The following is a 26,162-nucleotide window of genomic DNA, read 5'->3' on the forward strand; positions in this document are numbered from 1 at the left end:
GGGCTGGTGGCAGGGTGACTGAAGGAAGCAGCTGCTGGGTCTTGGCCTCTGTGCTTTCTGCTGCTCTCCTCAGCAGTCTCACAGGTTTACCGCCTGCACACAGCACAATGCAAAACTGGAACAGCAACTCCCCACCCAACCAGGCTGAGGACGTTTCCCTTTAATGAAGTGCTAAGAGTTCACTTTGAACATGAACATTGTATAACAGATGCTGGCTCCAAATAAAACCTTTCAATAAAACGCCAAGCAGAGGAAGATTAGACGACCTTAGTGGTTAGAAGCAAAAAAACGTATAAAATGCCACCAAAGCAGATGACCTGCAATCTTGACTTCTGTGACATTTCAGCTCTTGCATTCACTTAATTGTGTGTTTTAAGTTTCTTTTAAAATTTCAATAAGGAAACTATTATTATAATCACTGAAATGGGTAGATGGAGCAGTCCCATTAACCTGGCTACTTGATAACTCAAACACTGTTTTCTTGATCAGAATATAAAAAAAAACACAATCACAGAAAAAACTGCCCTAATAAAAAGCAATTTAAATTCATTAGCCAAACACTGAAAAGGTACATCTGTATAAAAGGTTATAACTGCATTTACAGTTCAAATTCATATTTCTTTCTACTCTCTTTTCTGCACACAGAACAATCTCTTCAGACACATCATTGCCTCCCTGCATTTCTTTAAAACACCTGAGAAAGGTAAGGCGAGAGAGACACCCACTCAAATGCACCAGGTCTCTGACCTTGGGACTTCCACAACACGCCTGCTGCTATCAAAGGTCCAAGATTTTCATTATAGCATTATGGTCAAACTTAAAACTCAAAAAGGCTCTGGATGAAAAGGGGAATTTGCAATGTCCATTACATGCCACAGACTGTCCCTCGGCATGTTCTAGCAACTGGTCTTCACCAGAGCAAGATAAGTCATATGCAGCGTCTGTGGAAAAAAACAAAATAAACAAGCTCAGTAACTGAGGAAGAAATAAAATACTGCCCCCTTCAACTTTTGTTATAAAGGAATTCATATACAGTATATTTTTATCTCCTACACTCTAAATCCAACCTAAGTAGAACCACAAAAATATTTTCCTGTCCCTAAACTCAACTGAATTTCTAATCTGTTATTGCTTATTTCAACACAAGCATTCGAAACCTTAATCTGTCTTTAAAACCCTTAATATTCACTTGTTTTCGAAACTGAGCATACATTGGTTTGACTCCAATATTTATAATCTGAGCCAACATAATGGGAGCTTCTTGACAGAGATCAAAAGGTAAGCATTGCAAAGATTAAAATTATAATATTAAGATTTGTAAAGATTTCAATTCTAGAAAAATAAAGCTGGAGCTTACCAAATCTTCAGGGAATATATAAACCTAAAGAAAAATCCAAACTTTCAAAACCATAGCACAACAGCACCAGCTTATCAGGGGTGCTTTTTTTTTTTTTTTTTAAGGTTGAGCAGGGACCTGACTAGGAAAGTGGGTTTGGGATAAACACCAAGAGGCTGAGGCAGAGGAAAGTCTCAAATTCGGTTTCCCAGGACAAGATTCCTTTTATATTTCCTTCCCAAGACAACTCAAAATTTTATGTATTCATATCACGCCCAACTAAGCTGCGTATACGAAGTTATAGTTTGCCTCCTTTAAAGATTGTGTGAAATAATTTATTTCTAAACTTATGTTAATTAAAGCATCTGCCTATCATGTTGTCCCAACCCCCAACGTGGCCAGAAAAATCCTACTAAGAGGATTTCTACCCCCATAACTTATCTACACTAAACTAATGGTAGTTCCTGCTTCTTCATCGTTAAACAGGAGCTTTCTAAAATAGGGTTAAAACATCTCTTTACAAATACCTTTTATCTTGCTTAAATCGTAGACAGTAAGTACTCCAAGAAAATAGGATTATAATGCTTTTCCTTTTAGACTTTTTTATATGAAAACCTTAAAGTAGATATTGAATAAATGCAGATCTACAGCACAGGGAATTTCATACAATTCAAACCCTCACCTAAGAAAAAACACTCTACTGCACTTCCAACTGATATCTATTAAGCCAATATTACCAAAGGACTTCCTACATTCATTAGCATTACTTTCCAAATCAGACCACACACCTACTCTTGATAACTGACGGTGGAGAAGTTCCAAATGTCATTTTAATAGTAAGAGCTATCTTTAGTACCACCTTAAAAAGTTGATCACTACCTCAAAAAGGGGATAAATGTTCCCCTTCTGAAGTTGTGCTCCCCTTACAAATATTCTATGTAGCACTCAGAATGAGGTCTCCTCACCTCTACAATATCTGGCTCTACTCTCCTAATACTTAAGCAATTATTTATCTATTTACAATATTTATGCACAGCACCAAGGCTTGACATTCACAAATAGCACACTGAAAGAATAATTTCACCTTGATAATTTAAATAAATTCCTTTTAGCCAGTTTTATATTTAGAGAACTTGACCACATATTTGCACTCTCTCTATAGAACCCGTGGCAACTCTTTCTGCTAACCTGTTACAATTTATCATACATTCCTCTAAGATCAAGGTTAGTCCAAAGTCAAACCAAATCCCACCAGGCAGATACTTTAAAAAGAAAATGACTTGCCTGTTTCAAAATTATCCTGAAGTTTTCGTGGATGAAGTTTTTTTTCACATTTCTATTAAAAAAAATAAACAAACACAACATACATCTCCAGTTATTTCACTTATTATAAGAAGATATATTATCAAATTTCTCGGGACGAAAATTAAACCAGGAATATAATCACAATCCCCATTCCCGCACTGGTATTTTTATTTTTTAAGCCTAAGCCTTTTTTAGTTTTTGAATACGTATACAATATAGAAACACCAGAAAAAATAAAATTATTCATTACATTTCTCAACCCAGAGGTAATTACTATTCATTCCAATGTAAAAAAAAAAAAAAAAAACCTAGAAAGGCAGTTTTTCTATGAAGACACATGTGAATTATTTTCATATAATTATATAATAAAATAGAATTATTCAATATATGCTATTATTCTACAACTTTTTTTTTAAATTGGGGGAATACTGGGGAACAGCATGTTTCTCCAAGGCCTATCAGTGCCAAGTTGTCTTTCAATTTAGTTGTGGGGGCGCAGCTCAGCTCCAAGTCCCGTCGCCATTTTCAATCTTCAGTTGCAGGGGGCGCAGCCCACCATCCCATGTGGGAATTGAACCAGCAACCTTGTTGAGAGTGTGCGCTCTAACCAACTGAGCCATCCGGCCGCCCCTAAAACTACTTTTTAAATGCAACATACTGTGAACATATTCCTTTTTCAATACATACAAATCTGTATCATCATTTTTTTTAATGACTACATGGTAGTCTAGTGCATAGATTTACAATATTGTCATTTACTATTATCTTCTTGGATATTTAGATTGTTTTCAGTATTAAAGAGTAATGGGGTGAATATACTTTAAATTTCTCTTTTAGCGAACCAAGATAGGAACTATTTCAGGCTTTCAATACAGCCAAACTACAGTCTAGAAGGCTATATCAACGATTAATGTTTAAGTATCACCAATACACTCGACAATACACAACTGGCTATCTGTCCATCTTTGCCAACCTGACAGGGAAAAGTGTAATAACAGTAAAGGGCATGCAGTCTAACTGTAAACCCATCTTTAACATGTCATTGCTAGTGGTATCAACAAGCCCCAAGTTGGGTACAGAACCTAGGGAATTCAGGCAAAATATTTTTGTTAAAAACTAAAAATTACTGTTATCATCCACTGTTAATGAAAGAAAAATTGAGTGAAGCTACAGTAAGAAAATTCAACAAACAAACATCAAGACTCACAGAAAAGATAAGCAGGGAGACCGTTAGTTACGAATTACTTTCTGAAGCACAGACTAAAGGAATGGAAGTAAATGCCTTAAAATGCTCACAGTGATTTGTCTTTGGGCCTAACCTAATAGCTATGGCATTATTTATTTTTTCTAAATTCTAACAACTTGAAGGAAATACACTGTTATGTTCTTCTAAACTTTTAATTTCATTAAAATAATATAGACTCTATTTAGAAGAACATAAAACAATAGCCAAGGACGTGCTATGGAAAGCAGGGCTGACTACATATTGTTTTTACAGTATTAACATTAATTTAAATAATCACATAAAAAAAACAAAGTTTAAATGTACGATTCAATGTTACACATCTGTAACAGAAAGCAGCCAAACAGATTTTTCATGGATGAACTACACAATTTCACTCCATAAAAATCCTGTCGATAACAATTTGATGTGCCCTGACAATGCCCCACCCCACTCTAGAGAACTAAAAAGGGTGAACTGCATTCTCAGTATGAGAGGTGTAACTCTTACCATCAAGGGATTCTGCTGCTTGACCCCATTTGTTCTTTTCTTTTGATTAGGTGAGTCTTGATACTGTTTTCTGCCATTTCCTCTCATACTTTGATTCTGTGTTTGCAATAAGAAAAAATAAAATGTAAATCTTTACATAAATTATATTACATAAATATAATGTAATAGGACAAAAGAATATATACCCTTATGAATCTGTTTAATGGATGAATCAGAGTTTAGCAAAGCACCCCCCCACCCCAAATCTTCCTAAAACATTAGGGAACCACACCATACTGGTATTTTTTCTTATAGACGATAGTGTTTCACAAAGCAAGGTCCCTAGAAATCTTTCCACATCTCTTGCCTTATCCCTATTTCTGCTTTTTGTTTTCAATGCATGAGTTAAAAACAATGGGAGGAGGACAGGAACAAGTTTGAAAACCTGTGTGACTATCAAAGAAAACCTCTGTGAGGAAACGCCGAAGCACACTGACCACAGCTCTCAGAGCAGGGAACATGCAGATGTGATCAATTGTTACCCTATAATCTACTTTAAATTATTAGTAAGCATTTTGAAATTAATATTCTTTTTATAAAACATACGTAAGATTGGGTTTTTCAAATTTGCGCCATTATCTCTAACTTTATCCCTAAAACCTAAAAATGCAGTAGCTGACATCCTGCTATTATACTGTTTTAAAATGAGTTTTCTTACAAAAAATTTCTAAGTTTAACTTATAATACAGTTTTAAACATTAATTTATCCTTAGAGGTCTTGAAAGAACAGTTCTTCAAGAGGACTGGCTAAAACAATGTGCATAAAATAATAACTTTATTATTATTTAGAAACATAAAAATACATTTATTTATTTATATTCCGTCTACCTACAGAAAAAAATAAGCAATTCCTAAAATAGCTTGAAACAAGAAGTTAAACTAAATAAAGAATAGTAGGGAAATAAGGGCTTTAGAAACTCATTGTATCACATAATTTTAATTCAATTCCATCCTGCTCTTCCTGGTATTTATTTTTTATTGTGGTACAATGTACATAAAATTTACCACTTTAACCACTTGTAAGTGTACAATTCAGCAGCACTAAGTATAGTTACAATGTTGTACAACCATCACCAGTATCCACCTCCAGAATTTCTGTCATCATCCCAAACAGAAACTTTGTACTCTTTAAGTAACTTCACATTCCTCCCCACCCCTCTTCCCTCAGCCCTGGTAACCTCAAATTAATTTCTGTCTCTATGAATCTATCTACAGTGGTACCTTGGTTTTCTAACAGACTCTATTCCGGAAGGCTGTTCGAGTTCTGAAACGTTCGAAAACCAAGGCACGGTTTCCCCATAAAAAGTAATGCAAAATGGATTAATCCATTCCAGACCTTTAAAATCAACGCCTAAAATTGCAAATTTAGCATGAATTTTGCTATCTAATGATACCATAGATCCATAATATTTACGGCGTTCCTAAACCGAAATGTTCATCAACGGAGACGTTCACAAACCGAGGTACTACTGTATTCTAGATACTTTATATAAGAGGAATCATACAATATTTGTCCTTTTGTGTGGCTTATTTCACTTACCACGTGTTTAAAGTTCATCCATATTGCAGCACGTACATGCAACAATTTCATTCCTTTTAAGGCTAAATAATATTCTGCTGTGTATATATATTTTATCCATTTATCTGTTGACAGACATGTGGGTTGTTTCCACCTTTTGACTACTGTAAATAATGCTACTATGAACACTTATATATGTGTCTGAGTCCCTCATGTGCTAGGAGCTAAGACCTCCATTTAGGATCTGTTGAGCCTCTGCTTTCAATTCTTCTGAGTATATACCTAAGGAGTGGAATTGCTGGTTTATGAAAAGTCATATGGTTTAACTTTTTGAGGAACCACCAAACTATTTTATGTGGCAGCTGCACCATTTTACGTTCCCACCAGCAATGCATGAGGGTTCCAATCTGTCTCCACATCCTCACCAACACTGGTTATCTTTCTTTCTTTTGCTGTTGTTGTTATATTCATTCTAATGGATATGAAGTAATATCTCACGGTGGTTTTGATTCACATTTCTCTCATAACAAATGATGTTGAGCATCTTTACATGTGCTTATTGGCCATTTGTATATTTTCTATGTAGAATTATCTACTGAAGTCATTTGCCCATTTTTTAATTGGGTTGTTTCTTTGTTGTTGAGTTAGGAAGTTATATATATATATATTTATATTTATATTTATATTTATATTTATATATATTCTGGAAATTAATCCATTATCAAATACGTGATTTGCAAATACAGTCTCCCATTCTGTGGGTTGTCTTTTCACTCTTTTGATGGTGTCCTCTAATGCATAAAAGCTTTTAATTTTGATGGACCCAGTATATTTTTTTAAAAGAATGAAAATAAAAAGTGGCACCAAAATGGGTGGCTAGATAATAAAGGCAGACAATACCGAGGATTAGTAAGGATGTGTCACAACTGGAACTGTCATATATTTTGCTGAGGATATAAATTACTTGAGAATATTGTTTCTAGTGTATGCTCAAGAACATAGCATATTCAGTGACCCAACAATTCTACTATTGGTTATGTATACCAAAAGAACTGTGTATGTTCATCAAAGACATGCACAATATTCCTAACAGTACTGTTGTAAAAACCCCAAACTGAAAACAACCAAAAGTCCATTAAGAGAAGAACAGAGGACTTCTGGTGAAGATGGTCTCAGAGTAGTAAATGCTGTACTTGCTTCCTCCCATGACCACATCAAAACTACAACTAAATAGCATCAATAACCATCCCGAGAACCAGAAGCGGCCAGCTGAACAGAATCCCTATAACTAAGGATAGAAAGCAGCAGCGATGTCGAGACTGGTAGGAGGGGTGGAGATGTGGAACAGGCAGGTCCCACACCCTCTGAGTGGTGATTAAGAATCAGGAGGGACATCTCAGCTGCGGAGGTGTCTCCCCTGAGGAGCGAGCAGTCCCAGCCCCACACTAGGCTCCCCAGCACACCAGTGCCAGTAAGGAGTGCCTCCACCATATCTAGCTGTGAAAGCCAGAGACAGACAACAGGCTGCTAGAGACTGAGACACTGCAGATCTTAAAGGGCCTGAGCAGAGACTCACTCGCTTAGAGTTTCAACGCAGGGGCAGCAGTTCGAAAGCACCAGGGACATCCAGGAAGGAAATAAATTGAGTAGCTTCAGGGTGAGGGCTGGAGAGACAAGGGTGAGGGCAGCTCTCTCTGGGGACAGAAGTGCTAACAGACGCCACTGTTCCTCTTTTCTGAGCCCTCCCCCCACAAGCGCAGGCAGGTGCCACATCTCAGTACCCCATTAATCTGGCTAACACCACTCACCCCAGCCCAGGGGAATTCCAAGACCTTGCCCCACCCAACTTCCAAGCCCTGCCTGAACCTCTTTCAGCAGCTTTTCCACACAAGTCTAGGCTGCACTGTGGACTTTCCTAGAATCTCTCAAAGGTCCATAAACCCCAAACAAGCAGTGGCTGTCCTCGGTGTGCCCTGTGCCTCTTGTTAGTGCCCCCAGCCTGGCAGTAGTGGCAGCTGGCCTCGGTGTGCAGCTTAGCCAATCCCAGGCGCCTCCAAGCCCAGCACAGGCATCTACCAACACAGATCACTTTGTAGCTCCTACCAGATGGCACCGGGCTGGAAACAGGTAGTGGCTAATCTGTGCCTGCACCAGAGCCCTGCCCAAGAGGCCCCAGAACCAGCACACCTGTGGCCAGCTTCAGACCATAGCAGAGCACCACCAACCATCTCCACAAACAACACACCCACAGGGTGGTCTCAGTAGGCACCAGAGCCCTGCTAAAGTGAATCCCACTCCAATGGGTCAGCTCCCACACGACAGCTCATAAGCTGTAGTCACAGCCAGTCAGCCTGAAGGCCAATCCACCACTCATCTGCCAACAGCAAACAAGGCTCAACTCTAACAGGAAAGCACACAGAACCCACATAAGAAACACTCCTAGAGCACCCAGTACAGGTGACCAGGGAGACAGTGCCACAGGACACCTACTACATAAAGTCACCTTGCCAAGACTGGGAGATGTAACAGATCTGCCTAATACATAGAAATAAACATAGGAACACAGCCAAAATGAGGATACAAAGAAACATGTCCCAAATAAAAGAATAGAACAAAGCTCCAAAAAAAGAGAACTAAACAAAATGGAGACAAGCAATCTACCAGATGCAGAGTTCAAAACACTGGTTATGAGGATGCTCAATGAACTTAGGGAAAAAATAGATCTCAATGAGAATCACAATGGAAACATTAAAAAAAAAAAAAAAAGAAAGAAAAAGAAAACATAAAAAAGAACCAGTCAGAGACGAAGGATACTATAACTGAAATGAAGAATCATTAGTGGAATCAACAACAGATTAAAGCAAAAAATCAAATCAGCAATTTGGAAGATAGCAGAAAACAATCAGGATAGCAAAAATAATTTTAAAAAAGGATAGTTTAAGGGACAACATCAAGCATAACAATATTAGCATCACAAGAAGAGAGAGAAGAGATTGAAAACCAATTTGAAGAAATGACAGAAAACTTCCCTGACCTAGTGAAGGGAATAGATATACCCTGTTTCCCCGAAAATAAGACATAGCCGGACAATCAGCTCTAATGCGTCTTTTTGAGCAAAAATTAATATAAGACCTGATATTGTATTATATATATTATACATATATTATATTATATTACATTATACCCTGTCTTATATAAGACCCAGTCTTATAGTAAAATAAGTAAAATTTATAATACCAGGTCTTATATTAATTTTTTCTCCAAAAGACACATTAGAGCTGACTGTCCGGCTAGGTATTATTTTCGGAGAAACACGGTACAAGTCCAGGAAGTACAGAGAACCCCAAACAAAACGAACCCAGAGGCCCACACCAAGACATATAATTAAAACACCAAAGATTTAAGACAAAGAGAGAATCTTAAAAGCAGCAAGAGAAAAGCAGTTAGTTACCTACAAGGGAGCTCCCACAAGACTATCAGCTGATTCCTCAACAGAAACTGTAGGCCAGAAGGGACTGGTACAAAATATTCAAAGTGATGAAAAGCAAGGACCTACAACCAAGATTACTCTATCCAGCAAAGCTATCATTTAGAATCGAAGGACAGATAAAGAGCTTCCCAGACAAGGAAAACACTGAATGAGCTCAACACCAAGCCAATATTACAAGAAATGTTAAAGAGACTTCTTTAAGGAATAAATAAATAAATAAATAAATAAATAAATAAATAAACATCACAAGAAAAAAAATGTTCGATGACAAAGGCAAACATAACAAAAACAGTGGATCAACCAACATTAAAGCTAGTACAAAGGTTAAAAGGCAAAAGTAGGAACATCACGTGTAATTACAAGAGTAAATTAAAGGATACAAACACACACAAAAGAAGTTAAAAACAAACATGGAAGGGATGAGTAAAAATGGTTGTGATTTTAGAATATTTTTGAACTTAAGTGACCATCAACTTAAAATACACTGCTATAAACATAGCTAGGTAGATAAAGAACCTGGTAACCACAAACCAAAAATCTATGATACAAGAAATAGAAAGCCAATATATGGTGATGGAAAGAGAACTGCCTCTGGGTGGTGAACACACAATGTGATATATAGATGATGTACTGCAGATTGTACACCTGAAATCCATGTAACTTTACTAACAGTTGTCACCCCAATAAACTTAAAAAAACACACAAAGGAATCCAAATACAACACTATAGAAAATCATCAACATACAAAAGAGAGCAAGAGACTAAGAAAGGAACAGAGAAGGACTACAAAAAAATCAGAAAATAATAAAATTGCAAAAACTACATACCATACCTATCAATAATTACTTTAAATGTAAATGGATGAAATACTCCAATCAAAAGACAACTGGATGTGGTAAGATGTGATACATATATACAACGGCATATTGCTCAGCCATAAAAAAGGAATGAACTCATCATTTGCAATTACATGAATGGATCTAGAGGGTATCATGCCAAGTGAAATAAGTCAGACTGAGAAAGACAAACACCGTTAAGATTTTGCTTATATGTGGAATCTAAAGAACAAAACAGAAACAAACTCAGAGACACAGAGAACATTTTGATGATTGCCAGACTAGGGGTGACGAGGGGGTTTTGGGGCTGGGTGAAAAGAGAGGGATTAAGAAGTACAAATTGCCAGTTATAAAAACAGTCACGAAGATTTAAAGTACAAAATAGGGAATAAAATCAATAATATTATAATTACTATATATGGCGTCAAATGGGTATTAGACTTACCAGGGTGATTACTTCATAAGTTATATAAATACCTAATCACTATGTTAGTTTCAGGTGTACAAAATTGTATGTCAACTGTAACTGAAAACTAAGAAATAAAGAGTAGAATGGATAGTGTTATAATCATACACTAGAATAAAATACACCAATGAATCTTTCACTAATAGCAAATACCAAAGTCAGATGTCAATTCCTATTACTTACTACACTGGATTTACAGCAAACTATAAAGTTTGAGGAGTCTCACCCCTGCTTTACATCACAAGTCAGGAACACAGGAGCCTTTGATCAACAATACAGAGCTCTAGAAATGTTAATTTGCAATTCTTCAATTCAGATACATTTCAAAGTCAAATGACCTGAAGTTGTGAAAAGTTTAAATGTGTATCACTCACCTTTGCTTTTAAAAGGTCAGACATTTCAGAATGATTATTATATGGCTTTTGCTGCAATGGTTGCCTGTGCTTTACCCACTGGTCACCAGGAGAACCTTCAGGAAATAACTGCTGACTGTGGCGGAATTTGGTTCGACTATACCAAGATTTAAAAAAATAAAAATAAGATCAGAAAATTTTCACTTAGAGTTCTTCCTACACCTCAATAGTTTACCACACAGACTACAAATTTTACTTTGCTATTTATTGTCTATATCCTTTTACTGGAATGTGAGTTCCATGAGGGCAGGGGCTCATCTGCTTTGTTCACTATCCCCAGCAAGCAGCAGAGTACCGGGTGTTCAGTATTTCTTGAATGAATTAATAGTCTGTTATTTTTAATCCCACACTTTTCTAAACTATCCACACCACCTCCTCCCTACAAGTGATTATACTTTTAAAAATGTGAAGAAAATAATTCTTCCGAAATTTAGTTGAAACAAACAAATATAACTGGATTTTCCTCCTTAATAGGCAGACAACTCATATTCTTACTAGGATGTTTAAAGTATAGAATTTGATCCTGTACATGTCATTTACGGACCCCATCCATGCTGGAAGAGAATATGAAAAATTAAGCTATATTTTAAAGCAAAAATATAAGGGACCTAAGACAATGGATGAGCAAATTAAAAATTCAGTCTCAAATTCTTATGCAAAAAGCATGCAACTGTAAGACTGTACTCATGCAACAGTTTGAGAAATATCATTCTATAGTACCACTTACATGTATAATACAGTCCAGAATCACTAATCCCAAGGGCTGTATTAGGATTGTTTCTAAATATTTCAGAGTTCTTCCCCTTTCCCATTTAAAAATTACAATAAAATTACAGCCCCTCTACTCTTTCTTTAGACAAAATTTAGATATTTCCTCCACCCATCACCACAGGCATTAGTCCATATACTTAAAACACACACTATTCTCTCTAAGAAACCTGAATTTGGTTAAGAAGTTGGTTTATTATTTCCTTATTCTAGTCTCTAAGACCATAAACCTTAAGACTAAAAAATATGAGAATTACATCACCCTATGGTAGATAGATTTTCCCAAACATGCAGTCATACAATTTTTTTTCAAGTACTATTTCCTAACTTTTTAGTGTCTGTTTCTTTTTAATCTTGGCTGCATTCCTGTCTACTTTACTTTTTCTATACTGTTTCACTTATGTCTAGTGGTATATAATTTGGTAATCATCATAATTCTGAGGCAGAAAGGACTCCTAATACATTTAGTCCAAGCTCCTGTATTCATAAAACCCAACTAAAATGGAATATTCTCTATGTATTTAAAAAATATTGACAGATGTGGTTTACTCTTATTTAATTTTTAAAGCTCTAGAATAAAAACAGTACATCTAAATTAGAGAAAATGTAAAAAGAACTGTCTCTGAACCTAATATAGGCAAAGGTCTAGCAAGCTGATGACAAATACATATGCTCATTTAACAAAATTACTTAGCCTGCTCTGTAACTGTGGTTTAGATACTATTAAGTGCCAACCGAGAAAACGTTCTTTATGGTTCATATCCATGTAACAGTCACTCTTTATGATACTAGGGAAAGAAGGAAGTCCACCCCCCTCTTCACAGTTCTTTCTGAACAAATGATACCTCAGCATCCTTCATCTCCCTACACAAAACCAGACCTCAATATATCCTCAATATGAGAACAGAGAACAGCAGTATAAACATAGATTTTTCTCTTCTTTCTTCCTTTCTGTCTATCTATCTACTCAATCTATCTAAAGTATTGGTACTCTCTTGTGTACACTTTTTAAAAATGTACCTGAAGCTCCTTTCTAACTCCAGTTAACCTTTTTAATCTCATCAAAAACCCTTTAAAAAAAAAAAAAAAAAAAATCTTCTACTATCAGAGAGACCAGTAACAAAATAGTTACCTATAAAACAAATCCAATAGCTCTGCAAATTTTAGAAGCAAAATGCTACTGTATTAAAAACTATTAGAAAGTCAGAATCCTATGAACATATTTCTTCACCTCAATTTTTCCACCGTGGGTTTAGCTGGTGTGCTACTAGCTGAGGAAAATCCATTGTCACTGTCTGAGGAATCTCCAAATCTTCGAGAAAGCCAGTCCCTTAACGGTCTACGGAAACATTAAGAATTCACTTTTAAAACTTGGCTATATAAAGAAACTTACAATCAACAATTATGAAGGTTAGCTTTGTATTTCAATATGAACATACCTGATAAAAGGAATAGCCATAAAAAATTTGTTAGGTGCCAAACCAAGTTTGGATTTTGGGGTCATATCATTTCTATGACAGGGCAATTTCTCTATGGAGAACCACTCAATGTTCTGAAACAAATGAAAATAATTCATTTAGTTAATTATTTATCAAGGAGTTTCTAAAAGCAATTTCCTACTTCATTCAATTGGGCTACTGTCCAGCAACCTGAAAATACTTTCAATTACATACCCGAATTTCTCTTCTGGTTTTTGGATTAAATTTTGTGTCTCTTGGAACTCCTGGAATGATGTACAAACGAGCAAGCTGGTCATTGATTCGAAGTTCAATGTAATCATCCTTGCAAATATAATCTTTGATATCAAAACCTGTTTCTTCAAAGACCTGGAAGTAACAAATTTGGATGATGATTTTCAATTTTTGCTGTCAGACCTCCAGAGTTCATTAAAATGTATTTCAAAGGCAAAAATTCAGAAATATGCAGGCAATTAAAGGCATGAAAACAGGAGTCAAGAAATCCGATTATACCCAGTGTCTAGCTCTGGCTCTGCCTCTACTGACCTGTTCCACTATGGAGAAACCTCTTTATATACCTGAGCCTCAGTTTCTTCACCTATTCAATGAAGGGACATGAGTGATATAGTGATTTACAGTAAGAAATATATATTTGGTCTTTGTCTCCCCTTTCTGGTACACAGGTTCTAAATCCCTTGGAAGTTCCTAAGTGATAAGATCAACAAAGGTGCTTTTTATTATGTTAGTGAAGTGGCTTTTGGAACAAACCTGAGAATCAGGGCTGGCTGCCAGGAAAACCAACCATGTGAGAAGATTGGGACCCTCCAGGGAGGGGAGACAGGCCAGAGATTGGGCTCAACAGCAAATGGCCAATGACTTACACTACCAGGCCTCAGTCATGAAGCCTCCATAAAAACCCGAAAGAACAGAGTTCCGAGAGCTTCCAGGTTGGTGGACACGCAGAGATTTGGAGAGAGTGGTGCTCTAGGAGAAAGCATGGAAGCTCCGAGCCCTTTCCCGGTAGCGTGCCCTATGCATCTCTGCCATCTCGCTGTTCCGGGAGTTATATCCTTTTCTAATTAACCAGTAATCTGTAAGTAAAATGTTCCTCTGAACTCAAGGAAGGGGTTCACTGGAACTTTCAACCTCTAGCCAGCCGGTCAGAAGCACAGGTGACAGATAACCTGGACTGGAGACTGGCAGGTGAATTGAAGGCAGTCTTGTAGGACTGAGCTCTTCACCTGTCCTGATCTGATGCTACCTCAGGTATCTAGTGTGACTTGAGCTGACTTGTAGGAAACCCACCTGGTATCTAAAACTTCTTACTGGTGTGGGGAAGTCCCCACATACACATTGTAACTGGCTCTAGAAACCTTAAGATGTTAAGAGTGCCTCAGTGGTTCCCAATCTGTGGAAGTGCATCACTGGGGACCACAGGTGGACTTTAGTCACAGCATCCATGACTCTGTATGTATACCAAGCTAGACTAAAAAATGTCTTACCCAAATAAAACTATTTTCAAACATGAACACTGGATTGTGGTTTATACTAACATTTAAATGGACCAATTCCAAAAGTACAGCTACAACCACATTGGTGGAAGTTTGTAAATGCAAAAGAATTGAAAAGTAGTGCACTGGATTAATGGTTCTAAAACTCCCTTTCCTCAGGACTGCCTCAAAGGCTGGGAGGAAGAACTGGGAGAACATAAATATCAGGAATTAATGTTACATCTAGCCTTCACCTTTTCTTTCAACCAAACAAGCTATGCTTAATCTGATTAACATACTGGGTTTCTGTTTAAAGTAAAAACCACTGGTCTCTTCTTGCCTTAAAGTTCTCCTTCAAGTAACATTTGTATTACTCTGACAACGTCCTTACTCATTTCACCTCCAAAATCAAAAAGGCTTTGGACTCTCAGTGGCTAAAAACCCCTGTGCATTTTTCATGCAGCAGCTCCTCCCCCTCCCTCTGGTTTCAGCATCTCCCCATCAATCAGCGGGACATTAGAACACATGCACAGGCCTGAATCTGTCCCAAGGCACAGGTGTGGAGGAGATATTTCTACCCATTCCTTTCCCTCATTCTCTGGTCTCTTCCCTCTTTCCCTTGTCAGTTCATGTACACCTTCCTACCTCACTAAGGGCAAATCTAGTCTTCTCTCAAGCACGTGTAGTCTATGACTCCCAAGCTAAGTTCCTCCATGACACCTAGCTCATTTCTATCACAATTTCTGTATTCTCCTAAGTATGCTCAATTTTTTGTTCCTAATTTTAAGAAGTAGGTTGAACATATTCACTTGAAAATTGTTCAATGGTATACAGAAAAGGAAAGACATTATTTGTATTTCCTATTTTAGAAATGGCAAACCAGGTAAGTACATGTGTGACATTGGAAAAAAGTTCTCATTTCTTTATTTCTATATCTGGCATTGTAGGTATACATGGAAATAGTCTATGGTAGAGGTGATCACTGACATTCAAACATAGCAAAACAATACACCTTTTCCAAAATGAAACTCTGAAGGCTCAGTGAGAGGTTTCATGGTTTCCCACTTCCCCAAATCTTAACATTTATATACAAATACAATGTAATTAAAACATTAATCGTCGGATTTATTTCACAACTCATGTACGGTATCTGAATATTCCCATTAGAGTAAAAACTGAGATGCTTTGGTTTTCATTTTCTTAGATCTACTCTACTGCTTAAACAGAGCTTTAAAATGTTTTCTATTATAAATCAATCTTGATGGATATTAGATTTATAACCATTAAGACTGATTTACCTAAAAATTTACACATCAGTGACATAGAAAATTATTTCTCTTTGTGAAAGGCCCCATTAAGAGAGTCAAAAGACGTAAACCAGAGGACATTCACAATACCCTCAAATCCAGAGTATATTAAAAAGTCCTATATATCAATAAGACAAGTAACCCAACTTTAAAAACATGGATAACATTTAAGTGGGTACTTAATAAAAGAGGACATTCAAATAGCCAATAAAAATATGACAATGTGCTCAACATCATTAAACTTCAGGAAAATTCAAAATTAAACACAATGATAAACCATTACATTCCCCTAAGCGTGACTAAAATTTTTTAAATGAGATATAATTAACATGACATTATATTAGTTGCAGGTATACAACCTAATGATTCTATATTTGTATACACTGCAAAATAGCCGTAAGATTTTTTTCAGTTTTATTGATGTAACTGACATACATCACCATGTAAGTTTAAGATGTACGACATAAGGGTTTGACTTACATATACTGTGAAATAATTACCACAGTAAGTTGAGTTAGCATCCATCTATCTCATACAGATACAATAAAAAGCAAACAAAAATTTTTTTGTCACGAAAACTCTTAGGACCTACTCTCAACTACTTTCCTATATGCATCACACAACAGTGCTAACTACTAGTCGTCATGTTGTACATCACACCGCTAGTACTTATTTATCTTATAAATGTAAGTTCAAAACTGCCCACCTCTGGTAACCACAAATCTGATCTCTTTTTTAATGCTTTTTTTTTTCCAGATTCTACAAACAGGTGACCACTGAGCAGTTGAAAATCCACATATAACTTTTGACTCCCTCAAAACTTAATTTTCCCTCAGTATCCATGGGGGATTCAATCCAGGACCTCCACAACTCCACAGATACCAATATCTGCAGATGCTCAAGTCCCCTACATAAAATGACATGGAACAGTGCATAGTTGGCCCTCCCTATCCGCAGATTCCCAACCGCAGACTAAAACCAGTACAGGTTATTTACTGAAAAACATCTGCGTGTAAGTGGACCCACAGTTCAAACACTGTTATTCAAGGGTCAGCTAAGTAAGATAATACAGTATTTGTCTTTCTCTGACAGATATCTTCTCAAGGTATGTTTTCATTTCCTTTTGATATATTCCCAGAAGTGGAATTGCCAGATCATCAGGTAGCTCTATTTTTAATTTTCTGAGGAAACCTCATACTGTTTCCACAGCGCCTGCACCAGTTCACAATCCCACCAACAGTGCACAAGGGTTTCCTTTAGTCCACATCCTCACCAGCATTTATTATCTCATCTTTTTGATAATGGCCATTTTAACAGGTATGAGGTGATATCTCATTGTGGTTTTGATTTGCATTTCCCTTTTCATGTATCTGTTGACCATTTGTGCATCTTCTTTGGAAAAATATCTATTCAGGTCTTTTGCCAACTTTTAAATTGGATTTGTTTTTGATAAGTTCTATGATTTATTTATTTTGGTATTAACCCTTAAGAGATATAGTTTGCAAATATTTTCCCCATTCCGTACATTCTTTTTACTTTGTTTCTTTTGCTGTGCAGAAGCTTTTTAATTTGATATAGTCCCAGTTGTTTATTTTGTTACTTGTGCTTTAGGTGTCAAATTCAAAAAATCATTGCCAAGACCCATGTCAAGGGCTTTTTTCCTGTTTTCTTCTAGGAGTTTCATGGTCTCATGTGATACATTTAAGTCTTTAATCCATTTCAACTTTAATGAGTGATGTAAGATAGGAGTCTAGTTTCATTCTTTTACATGTGGATATCTAACTTTCCCAGCACCATTTACTAAAGAGACTGTCTTTTCTCCACTGAGTTTTCTTGGTTCAACTGTCAAGTATTAGCTGATTGTATATATGCTTATGCTTATTTCTGGGCTCCTGATTTGTTCCACTGATCTGTTTTTATTCCAGTACCATACTGTTTCGATTACTATAGCTTTATAGTACAGCTTGAAATCAGGAAGTGTGATGCCTTCCACTCTTCTTTTTGAGAATTGCTTTGATAAATCAGGACCTTTGGAGGTTCCATATAAATTTTAGGATTGTTTTTTCTACTTCTGTATAAAATGCCATTAGAATCTTGATACTCTTGATGGGAGGATTGCACTGAATCTATAAATGGCTTTGGTAGTTCTGACATTTTAGCAATGTTAATTCTTCCAATCCATTAACACAGAATAAATTCTTTTTAATTGATAATTCCATCTGTAGGCCAGAACTAAAACTCTCATATGGAGGTGGTGGGAATGTAAATTGATACAACCATGTGGAAAACTATTGGCAATACATATACAGCTTCCCCACGGTTCAATAAATCCACTCCTAGAGAAACGAGGCCTTCTTTACCTCAAAGACATGTACAAGAATATCTACAGCAGTATCAATCATAATAGCCAAAAACTGGACATAATCCAATGCATAAGAGAATGGATAAAGAATTGAATATTTATACACTGAACACTACACATTATACTGGAATACTACACAATAAATAACCAACTAATTATAAAAAAGAACCAACTACTGATACATGCAACAACATAGATGAGTCTCACAGGCATCATATTAAGCCACAGACACAAAACACACAGTTCTATTTATGGGAAGTACAAGAACAGGCAAAATTAATCAATGGAAGTAGAAATCAAAATAGTGGTTCCCTCCAGGAAATAAGGAAAAATGCAGGTACTGACTGAGAAGGGGTAAGAAAGAATCTTCTGAGGAAGTATTTTCTATCTGGGTGGTGGTTTCACAGGTCAATAAATATACAAAAATGAGTAAACTGCTAATATTAGCATACTTTGTTTTTATAAACAAAAAAGTTCAACAAAAAAGTTTAAAATCTAATTTATACATGGATCTTAATTTTATTTTTACTTATTCTCTTTAGCTCCCTTCTTTGAAAATACCTTATAATTAGAAATAAGTATACATACCTAGTCATGAAGTCTGTATAACTAGAAACTATGCTGAAAGCAAATTGTATAATCTAAGTTCCTTGTGAGCAAAGTCTGTTACCTTTGTGTTACAAACTGTACAGTGCATGAGCCTGGATAGGATACAGGATGGGGGAGGGGTGGAAACTGCTAAAAAGAACCATAAGGGTCAATCAGTAAATATGAGTATGAACTGTCCATGAGATAGATAACAGCACCTTCAATGTTACATTCCTGAATTTGATAATTACACTTCTGATTATATAAGAGAACATTAGTGCTTAAAATGTACATGTAGAAGTTAGTAAGGGGCATTCTGTCTATAATTTACTCCTAAATTATTCAACAATAATAAAAACCATACACACATATGTATCAAAAGTAATATAAAGCAAACATGGCAAAATACTAATGGGTGTTTATTCTTCGTATTAGTCTTACTATTTTTTCTCCATACTTGAAATTATCTCAATATTAATGCAAGTTTTAAGGAGTCACATGTAATTAATGTTTAGTTCTTTTTAGTGCATTCATTCAAACACATACTGTATGCTTAGTTAGTGACTGGAACTATCCTAGTCACTGACTTCAAAAATAAAACCAGAAAGCACTGCTTTTTAAAGAGTCAGTCTAAAAAGAAAAATATAATTATAATATATGTGCCAAGAGGTAGTGGGTATTGTGGGGATACAGAATCAGGGTGCCTAACTCAGCCTGGGGTAGAAGTGAGGTGGGAGTTTTGAGTTGCCATGGTCACTTCTGGAAGGCTGTAATGGATAGCATTCCCCTTCTGCTGGACACACGTGAGCTAGAACTTACAAGATGAAGAGTCTGCCAGATAGGTAAGGACAAAAAGTATTCCATTTAGAGAGCTGGGAATGGCTACAGCTGAAAAAGTTTTGGGCGGAAGTGGTACAATATGAAGCAAAATGAAAAGGGCCACTGTGCTAACGCAGACAGCTTCAAATCCTCTACAACCAAACTTAGAACAAATACATCAAAGTAACATATAACCTCTCCATTCTAAAAGTGATAAAGATAGATTTGCCTCTAAAATTAGGTATTCATTCTCATCAAATATTTACCAAGAAAAAGTTTTAATAGCTCACTTTCGTTTGGAGACATCAAAGATAAAAATTTTAAAACCACACTTTCTGTGAATCAAATCCATTCCTGTATTGTAACACATAGTTAATTTTCCTGGCACATGGAATAGCAGTAACTTCTCAAATGGTATCAGATAAAAATCCCTAACCAAGATTCAAAAATGTGCTACCCCAAAAGCATCGGCATAGACAGATGATGAAATCCTTTATGTCCTTTAAGCCTACAGGAAGAGGTAGAATAAGCCAACCAATAGTTCCTCTGTACAAATTCTGTGAAGATAAAATCTTATAAGCACATAGTCAGCTTCATTACAATCTTGTTTTACCATGTAAGTAACAATATGAAATCTTGAAACTTCAAGTGAACTGTGAAGTATCATTTGCTTGTTCTCAACAACAGTTGGTATTTCACCACAACTGACAACAAACATATACTGAGGTTATCCTAACATATCTTTTCCACAATATACAGAAAACATTTTTCATTTTTGTCCTAAATCTACTTCACTGAATAAAAGTGATCAGAAATAACCTGATTAACGAAGGTGAACCAAAAAGGTCAAAGAGAAGATTGGAAATTACTAATTAAGACGGTCCCTAGCCTTCTATTGACAACGAATCAAAGCTTGTCCCTGAGAAGCCTGCTTGCCACTGCTCCCTTCAGCTCAGCCCACATACACAGCCCTTATAGGATGTGTCAAATTCTGCTACAGCGTAACAAAACATCCCTGGACAGCCATCCACAGTGAAATAATAACATTAGTACAACTATAATAACCCAAAATAAAATGTTATAACAACTAAATTGAAACATTAGCAACTTAAGGTTAAGTACTAATGGTAGAACAGCCTAACTTCAAAAAGTGCTTCAGGCATCAGCCTAAGTCTAACAAATGGCAGCTAAAAATTAGGACAAAATTTCTCCTACGTATTAGTCAATAAGGTGAAAATTAAAAGGAACACTGTGGTATTAACATAATCTCTGATAAAGAAAGGAATACCAATCTAGTTAACAACTAAGACGGAACACTGGTGGTTCCCGCCTCGCTCAGGGCCACTCCTGTAACACTGCAGCACCACCACGTGGCAGAGGACACATGCAACAGCAGCGCTACTCGGATACTTTCCTCACTCAAAAATAGCAACTGCTGTGGATTGATCAGTGTCCCTCCAAAATTCTTATGTTGAAGTCCTAACCCCCAGTGTGACTGTATTTGGAGTTAGGGCCTGTGAGAGGGTGACAAAGGGCTGGTGCCCTTACAAGAAGAGAAACTAGTGCTGTCTGCACTCACGCAGGCACCCAGGAAAGGCCACCCAAGCAGAGAGGAGGCTGCCATCTGCCAGCCAGGACGAGTCCTCACCAGGAATCAAACGGGCAGGTGCCCTGACCTGGGACTCCCAGCCTCCAGAGCTGCGAGAAGTGAACTGCTGGTGTTTAAGCCTCGCCGGCAGTGGTGCTTTGTTATGGCAGCCTGAGTACACTGATACAGCAACACTCCACCTTAACACCAAAACTTTTCTCTTTATGACAAAGGTAGTCATTTAAAAATCCGGAATAAAAGTCAAAGGCTTACCTTTAAAAATTTGAATTCAAAAATTTACAGAAATTAAAGTTAAGCTTTTTCTGACAAGGTCCTTTATCAGCTAAAAGAGGATGTTATTTAGATCAGAAAGGTCAGAAGTTAGGATCATTTATCAAAGGGAATTTTTTTTCCCTGAAATTAAGGGAATATGGTTTCTCAGAATGCCTATGCTTTCTTCAGAGCAAGACAAAAATTCTAAAACAAAACAAAAAATTTACATTGATCCCAATCAGAAAAGTGAGTTATTAGAAAATACATATACTTAAAAATCACAAATTCCTTGTTTTCATCTGTGCATGTGTGTGCTTAGAAATAGCCCCTTACATATATATATATATATTCCTTGACTGCCTAAATTGTAGTAGTCAAGAATACGGACTCCAGAGCCCAACTACCAGTGTTTACGTCCCTATTCAGCTGCTTTCTGAGACTTCGGGCATGTTTCTAAACTGCTCTACGTTTCCGTTCTTCACCTGGAAAATGGAGATAAGCTCCCATAATGTTGTATCCCTCCCCACAAGACTAGCTTCAGACCCTATCATCCACACTCCATTCTCCCACTTCCCATGCCCTAAGAATAAATTTTACTTAAGTTCTTACAAATTAGGGTAATCTATAGTCATTACTGAAATTAGCAGAACATGAACAAAACAACCTTTTATCTTAGTATCTCAGAGCAGAGAACAAACAAAATAAACCAAAGTGGCATCTGGATGCTTTAGTTCACAGGTTAACTTCCTCACTCTCTCACCCAAAATACCCTGTTTCTGCATCATCCTGACTCTTTACAATATAGCGTATAACATCAAATGGAGGCTTCTAGTGGAAGACACAGGTAGACCCCTTAGGATTGGGGTACTTCAGTTTTCCAAGTTTAGGTATTTGATTTCCTCCAAGTTCCTCCATGAAGATCCAATTACAGACACAGCTGATCTTAGCCTATTTAGCCTAAATTTCCGTTATCCCAGTTAATGGAGTGTCTTTTGTGGCCTTCTGACAACTATCTCACTGCTACAGCACTGGCCTAACTCCATGCACAGGACTACAGACCACGTCCTCTAAGTAGGATGCTACGGTTCCTATCTTGTCCTCCCCTTAGAAGTTAACAGGACTACAACATTTGAGGACATAAAAGGGAAGATTTTACAACTGCTCCATTTTGTCTCCTGCCATCATGATTAGTCAAGGTTCTTTGGAAAGCTGATAATGCTGCGGTAAACAGAAAACAGCAGGCAAAGAGGAAGACCAAATAGGAGATGGGCTGACTCCATGAAAGAAGCTATAGGCGTGAGTCTGCAGGAGCTGAGCAGGGCTGCTGAGGACAGGACACTACGGACATCACTCATTCATAGGGTCACCGGGAGTTGGAGCTGATTCAATCGCATGTAACACACACACACACACACACCCTACAGAAAGATAAGAGACAGCTCTGAAGAGGATGTGGCAATTCCTCATCTGCTTCCTAAACAGCTTTCAATTTTAAGGGGTATGCATCAACTTTCACTAACTTGTACGTAACGACTTTGTAAGTTGCTGCAAATACTTATTTAGGTAACCTGTTCCATACTGAATTTAAAATGCAGTCATTTTCAATTGCTTTTTAAATCCTATTCCAAAGTAAATAACCACTAACGGTTTATATGGTAAATAACCACTAATGGTTTATAATAATTACCTATTATCCCTCACTACCCAATCTTAAACGAGGTAGTGAACACTGCTACAGGAAACACTAAGTCAAAACCGGATAATAATAAATGACAAGGAATTCATAAATAAGAATATAGTGCACAATCTGTCACAAGGTGCTATACAATTAATGCCAAGCAAATGATAAAGACAACAGCTGCTATTCAAGTTCAGAGATAACTGAAGGAGAGAGCTAACTGGTTTCATTTAAAAATAAGTAAAATTTTAAGAATGAACTTTAGAAATTATTCACTCTAAACCTCATTTTACAAAGGAGAAACTCAGGTCTTGTATACAGAGCTAGTTGGTGGCAGCCCTTCAGAAAACAAGGGAAATTTGAGCTGGGTCTAGAAAGGTATCTAGATAGGATTTGAAAAGTCAGGAAGAGACGACTTTCCAGGTGGGGAAATGATATAAGCGAAGAGTTTAAAGGCTGAAACAAGCAGTCAAATTCCGGGTACAAAGAATAAACCCTTTGACTGCGAATAAAGATAAATTTAGGAAGGGCTAAATTTTTTGTTGGGAGTAGGGTTTCAATACTTAAAGGATTAAACTTCATCCAGTAGGTAGTGGGAAGCTAGAGTGGGTTTTAAGCAACAAATGTTAATTTCTTTAAAAAATCCAAATTCTGCACTTGTCCGGAAGCCAAGACTACACACATAAAACAAGGGTTATAACAGCCAAAATGTTTTTACCAATTGCATATCCAATTCTAAAAGGAAAGGTGAAGATATAAAAAAGAAAAAAAGTTAGAGATAATGGAATAAGAAATGGACAATGAAAGAAAATGGAAACAAGAGAATAAATGCTAGGGAGTTGTGAGCAAAAGAATCAACCGTTATATTATAAAAGATAAGTTATTTCACGTAATTAAGTTCTGGAAAGAGGTCCAAACAAGTCGCTATGGCTAAAAACACAATTCAAAGCATAACCACCAAATGTTACTATGTTTCAAACTGTAATAACTTACCTCTCTAGCAGCACAATCATGAGGAGCTTCTTCTTTGTTTACTTTTCCTTTTGGAAATCCCCAGCCTGATTTTGCTAGGTACCCCTGAACCAGTAGTACCTACAAAACAACCAGAGATTAAAATAAGTAACTTATTCTCCTTTCCCATGCTGCTTTCTAAGAGTCAAAGATGTTTTTCTCCTTACTTCAGGTAACTGTTATCACCAATAATTTTATAGAATACTTGGTTTAAATATTTTACATCAGTTTGAATATACTACTACTAGTGTGAAAGCATTCTGCCCATTTTAAAGTATTTTTTTCAACAAAGTAAAAGTGACACTTCTTTGCAATATACATCAACAAGTATAAAATATTAAGACACAATGCAGACAAAATATGCAAAATTTGACCTGTTAGCACTAAAAATGTAGTCTATTTTAATACTTCAATTCAGAACATTATAGAAATAACACATTTTATTAGGACGAAAACAGTTGATCACCATTTCATTAAAAATCTTTAATTTTATTACACTCACATTTTCAAGTGTCTCATCAAGAATAATTGCACCATATGTTGGTACTCCCATTTTATATTCCTTCCATTCATCCAAAACTTTTTCCACATCTTCACCTTGAGGCAGCAAAAATGGACAATGACTGAAGAGTATACATAGGGTTAAGGAAGTTAGTTTCTCCTTTAATACAGCTTGAGCACTTACATACAGAAAGAGATCTATTTAAAAGAACTGTATTTTCTATGAAATTACTCAAATCTTCACCTCATTTAAGTTTATCCCTCCTGTTTCTGTTTTTTCACATTTGTTTTCTCTTGATCAAGTCATTGCTAACTTCTGCATTTAGCCTAGACACAAATTAAGCAAGCTTTGCATATTCATGGTCTTGGATCCTGAGTTAACACAAATTCAGTACCATGTGAACACCTTACTTCTCATTAAGTCAGTCAAATTCATCAGATCAGGAGTCAACAGATACTGAAACCAGCAGCAAGAAACAAGTACAGTGCACATACACTGGTTAAGAGGGAGAAACTGTCAAAACAAGTTACAGTGGCAAACTGTGGGAAGCAGAACTGGGGATGAAGTATTACCACTCTACATGCTGTATTTCTTTACTATGTAGACGTATTGCTTTTACAATTAAAAATATTTTTAAGGTGAAGCTTATAGAAAAAGGTAAATCTGGGTATTAAGGAAAATCTAGCCTGTTTCAAAAGAAAACGGGCATGCCCCTCCCCAAAACTGGGCAGAGTAAAATAATTGTTTTTAAAAGTAAATAAAACCGGGCCGGCCCAGTGGCTCAGGCGGTTGGAGCTCTGTGCTCCTAACGCAGAAGGCTGCCGGTTTGATTCCCACATGGGCCAGTGGGCTCTCAACCACAAGGTTGCCAGTTCAATTCCTCAACTCCCGCAAGGGATGGAGGGCTGCGCCCCCTGCAACTAGCAACAGCCACTGGACCTGGAGCTGAGCTGCGCCCTCCACAACTAAGACTGAAAGGACAACAACTTGACTTGAAAAAAAGGCCTGGAAGTACACACTGTTCCCCAATAAGGTCCTGTTCCCCTTCCCCAATAAAAAACAAAAATATTCAACACTCATTAGTTATTTTAAAAAGGAAAAAAAAAAACCTTTCTTAAAAAAAAAGTAAATAAAACCTAACCCTGTGAAGTGTACGCTCAGGCTTCCAATACGCCGTGCTGCC

The 26,162-nt window shown here is 36.7% G+C and overlaps 1 protein-coding gene across 2 annotated transcripts in view; it reads right to left on the bottom strand.

Annotated features, from left to right (window-relative positions):
- Positions 1–573: 573 nt before the first annotated feature.
- Positions 574–26,162, bottom strand: part of DCP2 (decapping mRNA 2) — a 42,020-nt gene continuing 16,431 nt past the window's right edge. The window contains exons 3-11 of one of the 2 annotated variants that reach the window (XM_019727793.2): positions 24,980–25,107; positions 24,460–24,558; positions 13,578–13,730; positions 13,344–13,456; positions 13,136–13,243; positions 11,098–11,233; positions 4,374–4,469; positions 2,621–2,672; positions 574–941 (exon numbers count right to left, since the gene is read on the bottom strand). In XM_019727793.2, the coding sequence (XP_019583352.1) occupies positions 778–941; positions 2,621–2,672; positions 4,374–4,469; positions 11,098–11,233; positions 13,136–13,243; positions 13,344–13,456; positions 13,578–13,730; positions 24,460–24,558; positions 24,980–25,107 (1,049 nt within the window). In that variant the 3' untranslated portion in view covers positions 574–777. The remainder of the gene's footprint in view (positions 942–2,620; positions 2,673–4,373; positions 4,470–11,097; positions 11,234–13,135; positions 13,244–13,343; positions 13,457–13,577; positions 13,731–24,459; positions 24,559–24,979; positions 25,108–26,162) is intronic. The other variant, XM_019727794.2, reaches the window with a different exon arrangement.

Source organism: Rhinolophus sinicus, linkage group LG03 (assembly GCF_036562045.2).
Source record: "Rhinolophus sinicus isolate RSC01 linkage group LG03, ASM3656204v1, whole genome shotgun sequence".
In the NCBI taxonomy this organism is placed as follows: domain Eukaryota; kingdom Metazoa; phylum Chordata; class Mammalia; order Chiroptera; family Rhinolophidae; genus Rhinolophus; species Rhinolophus sinicus.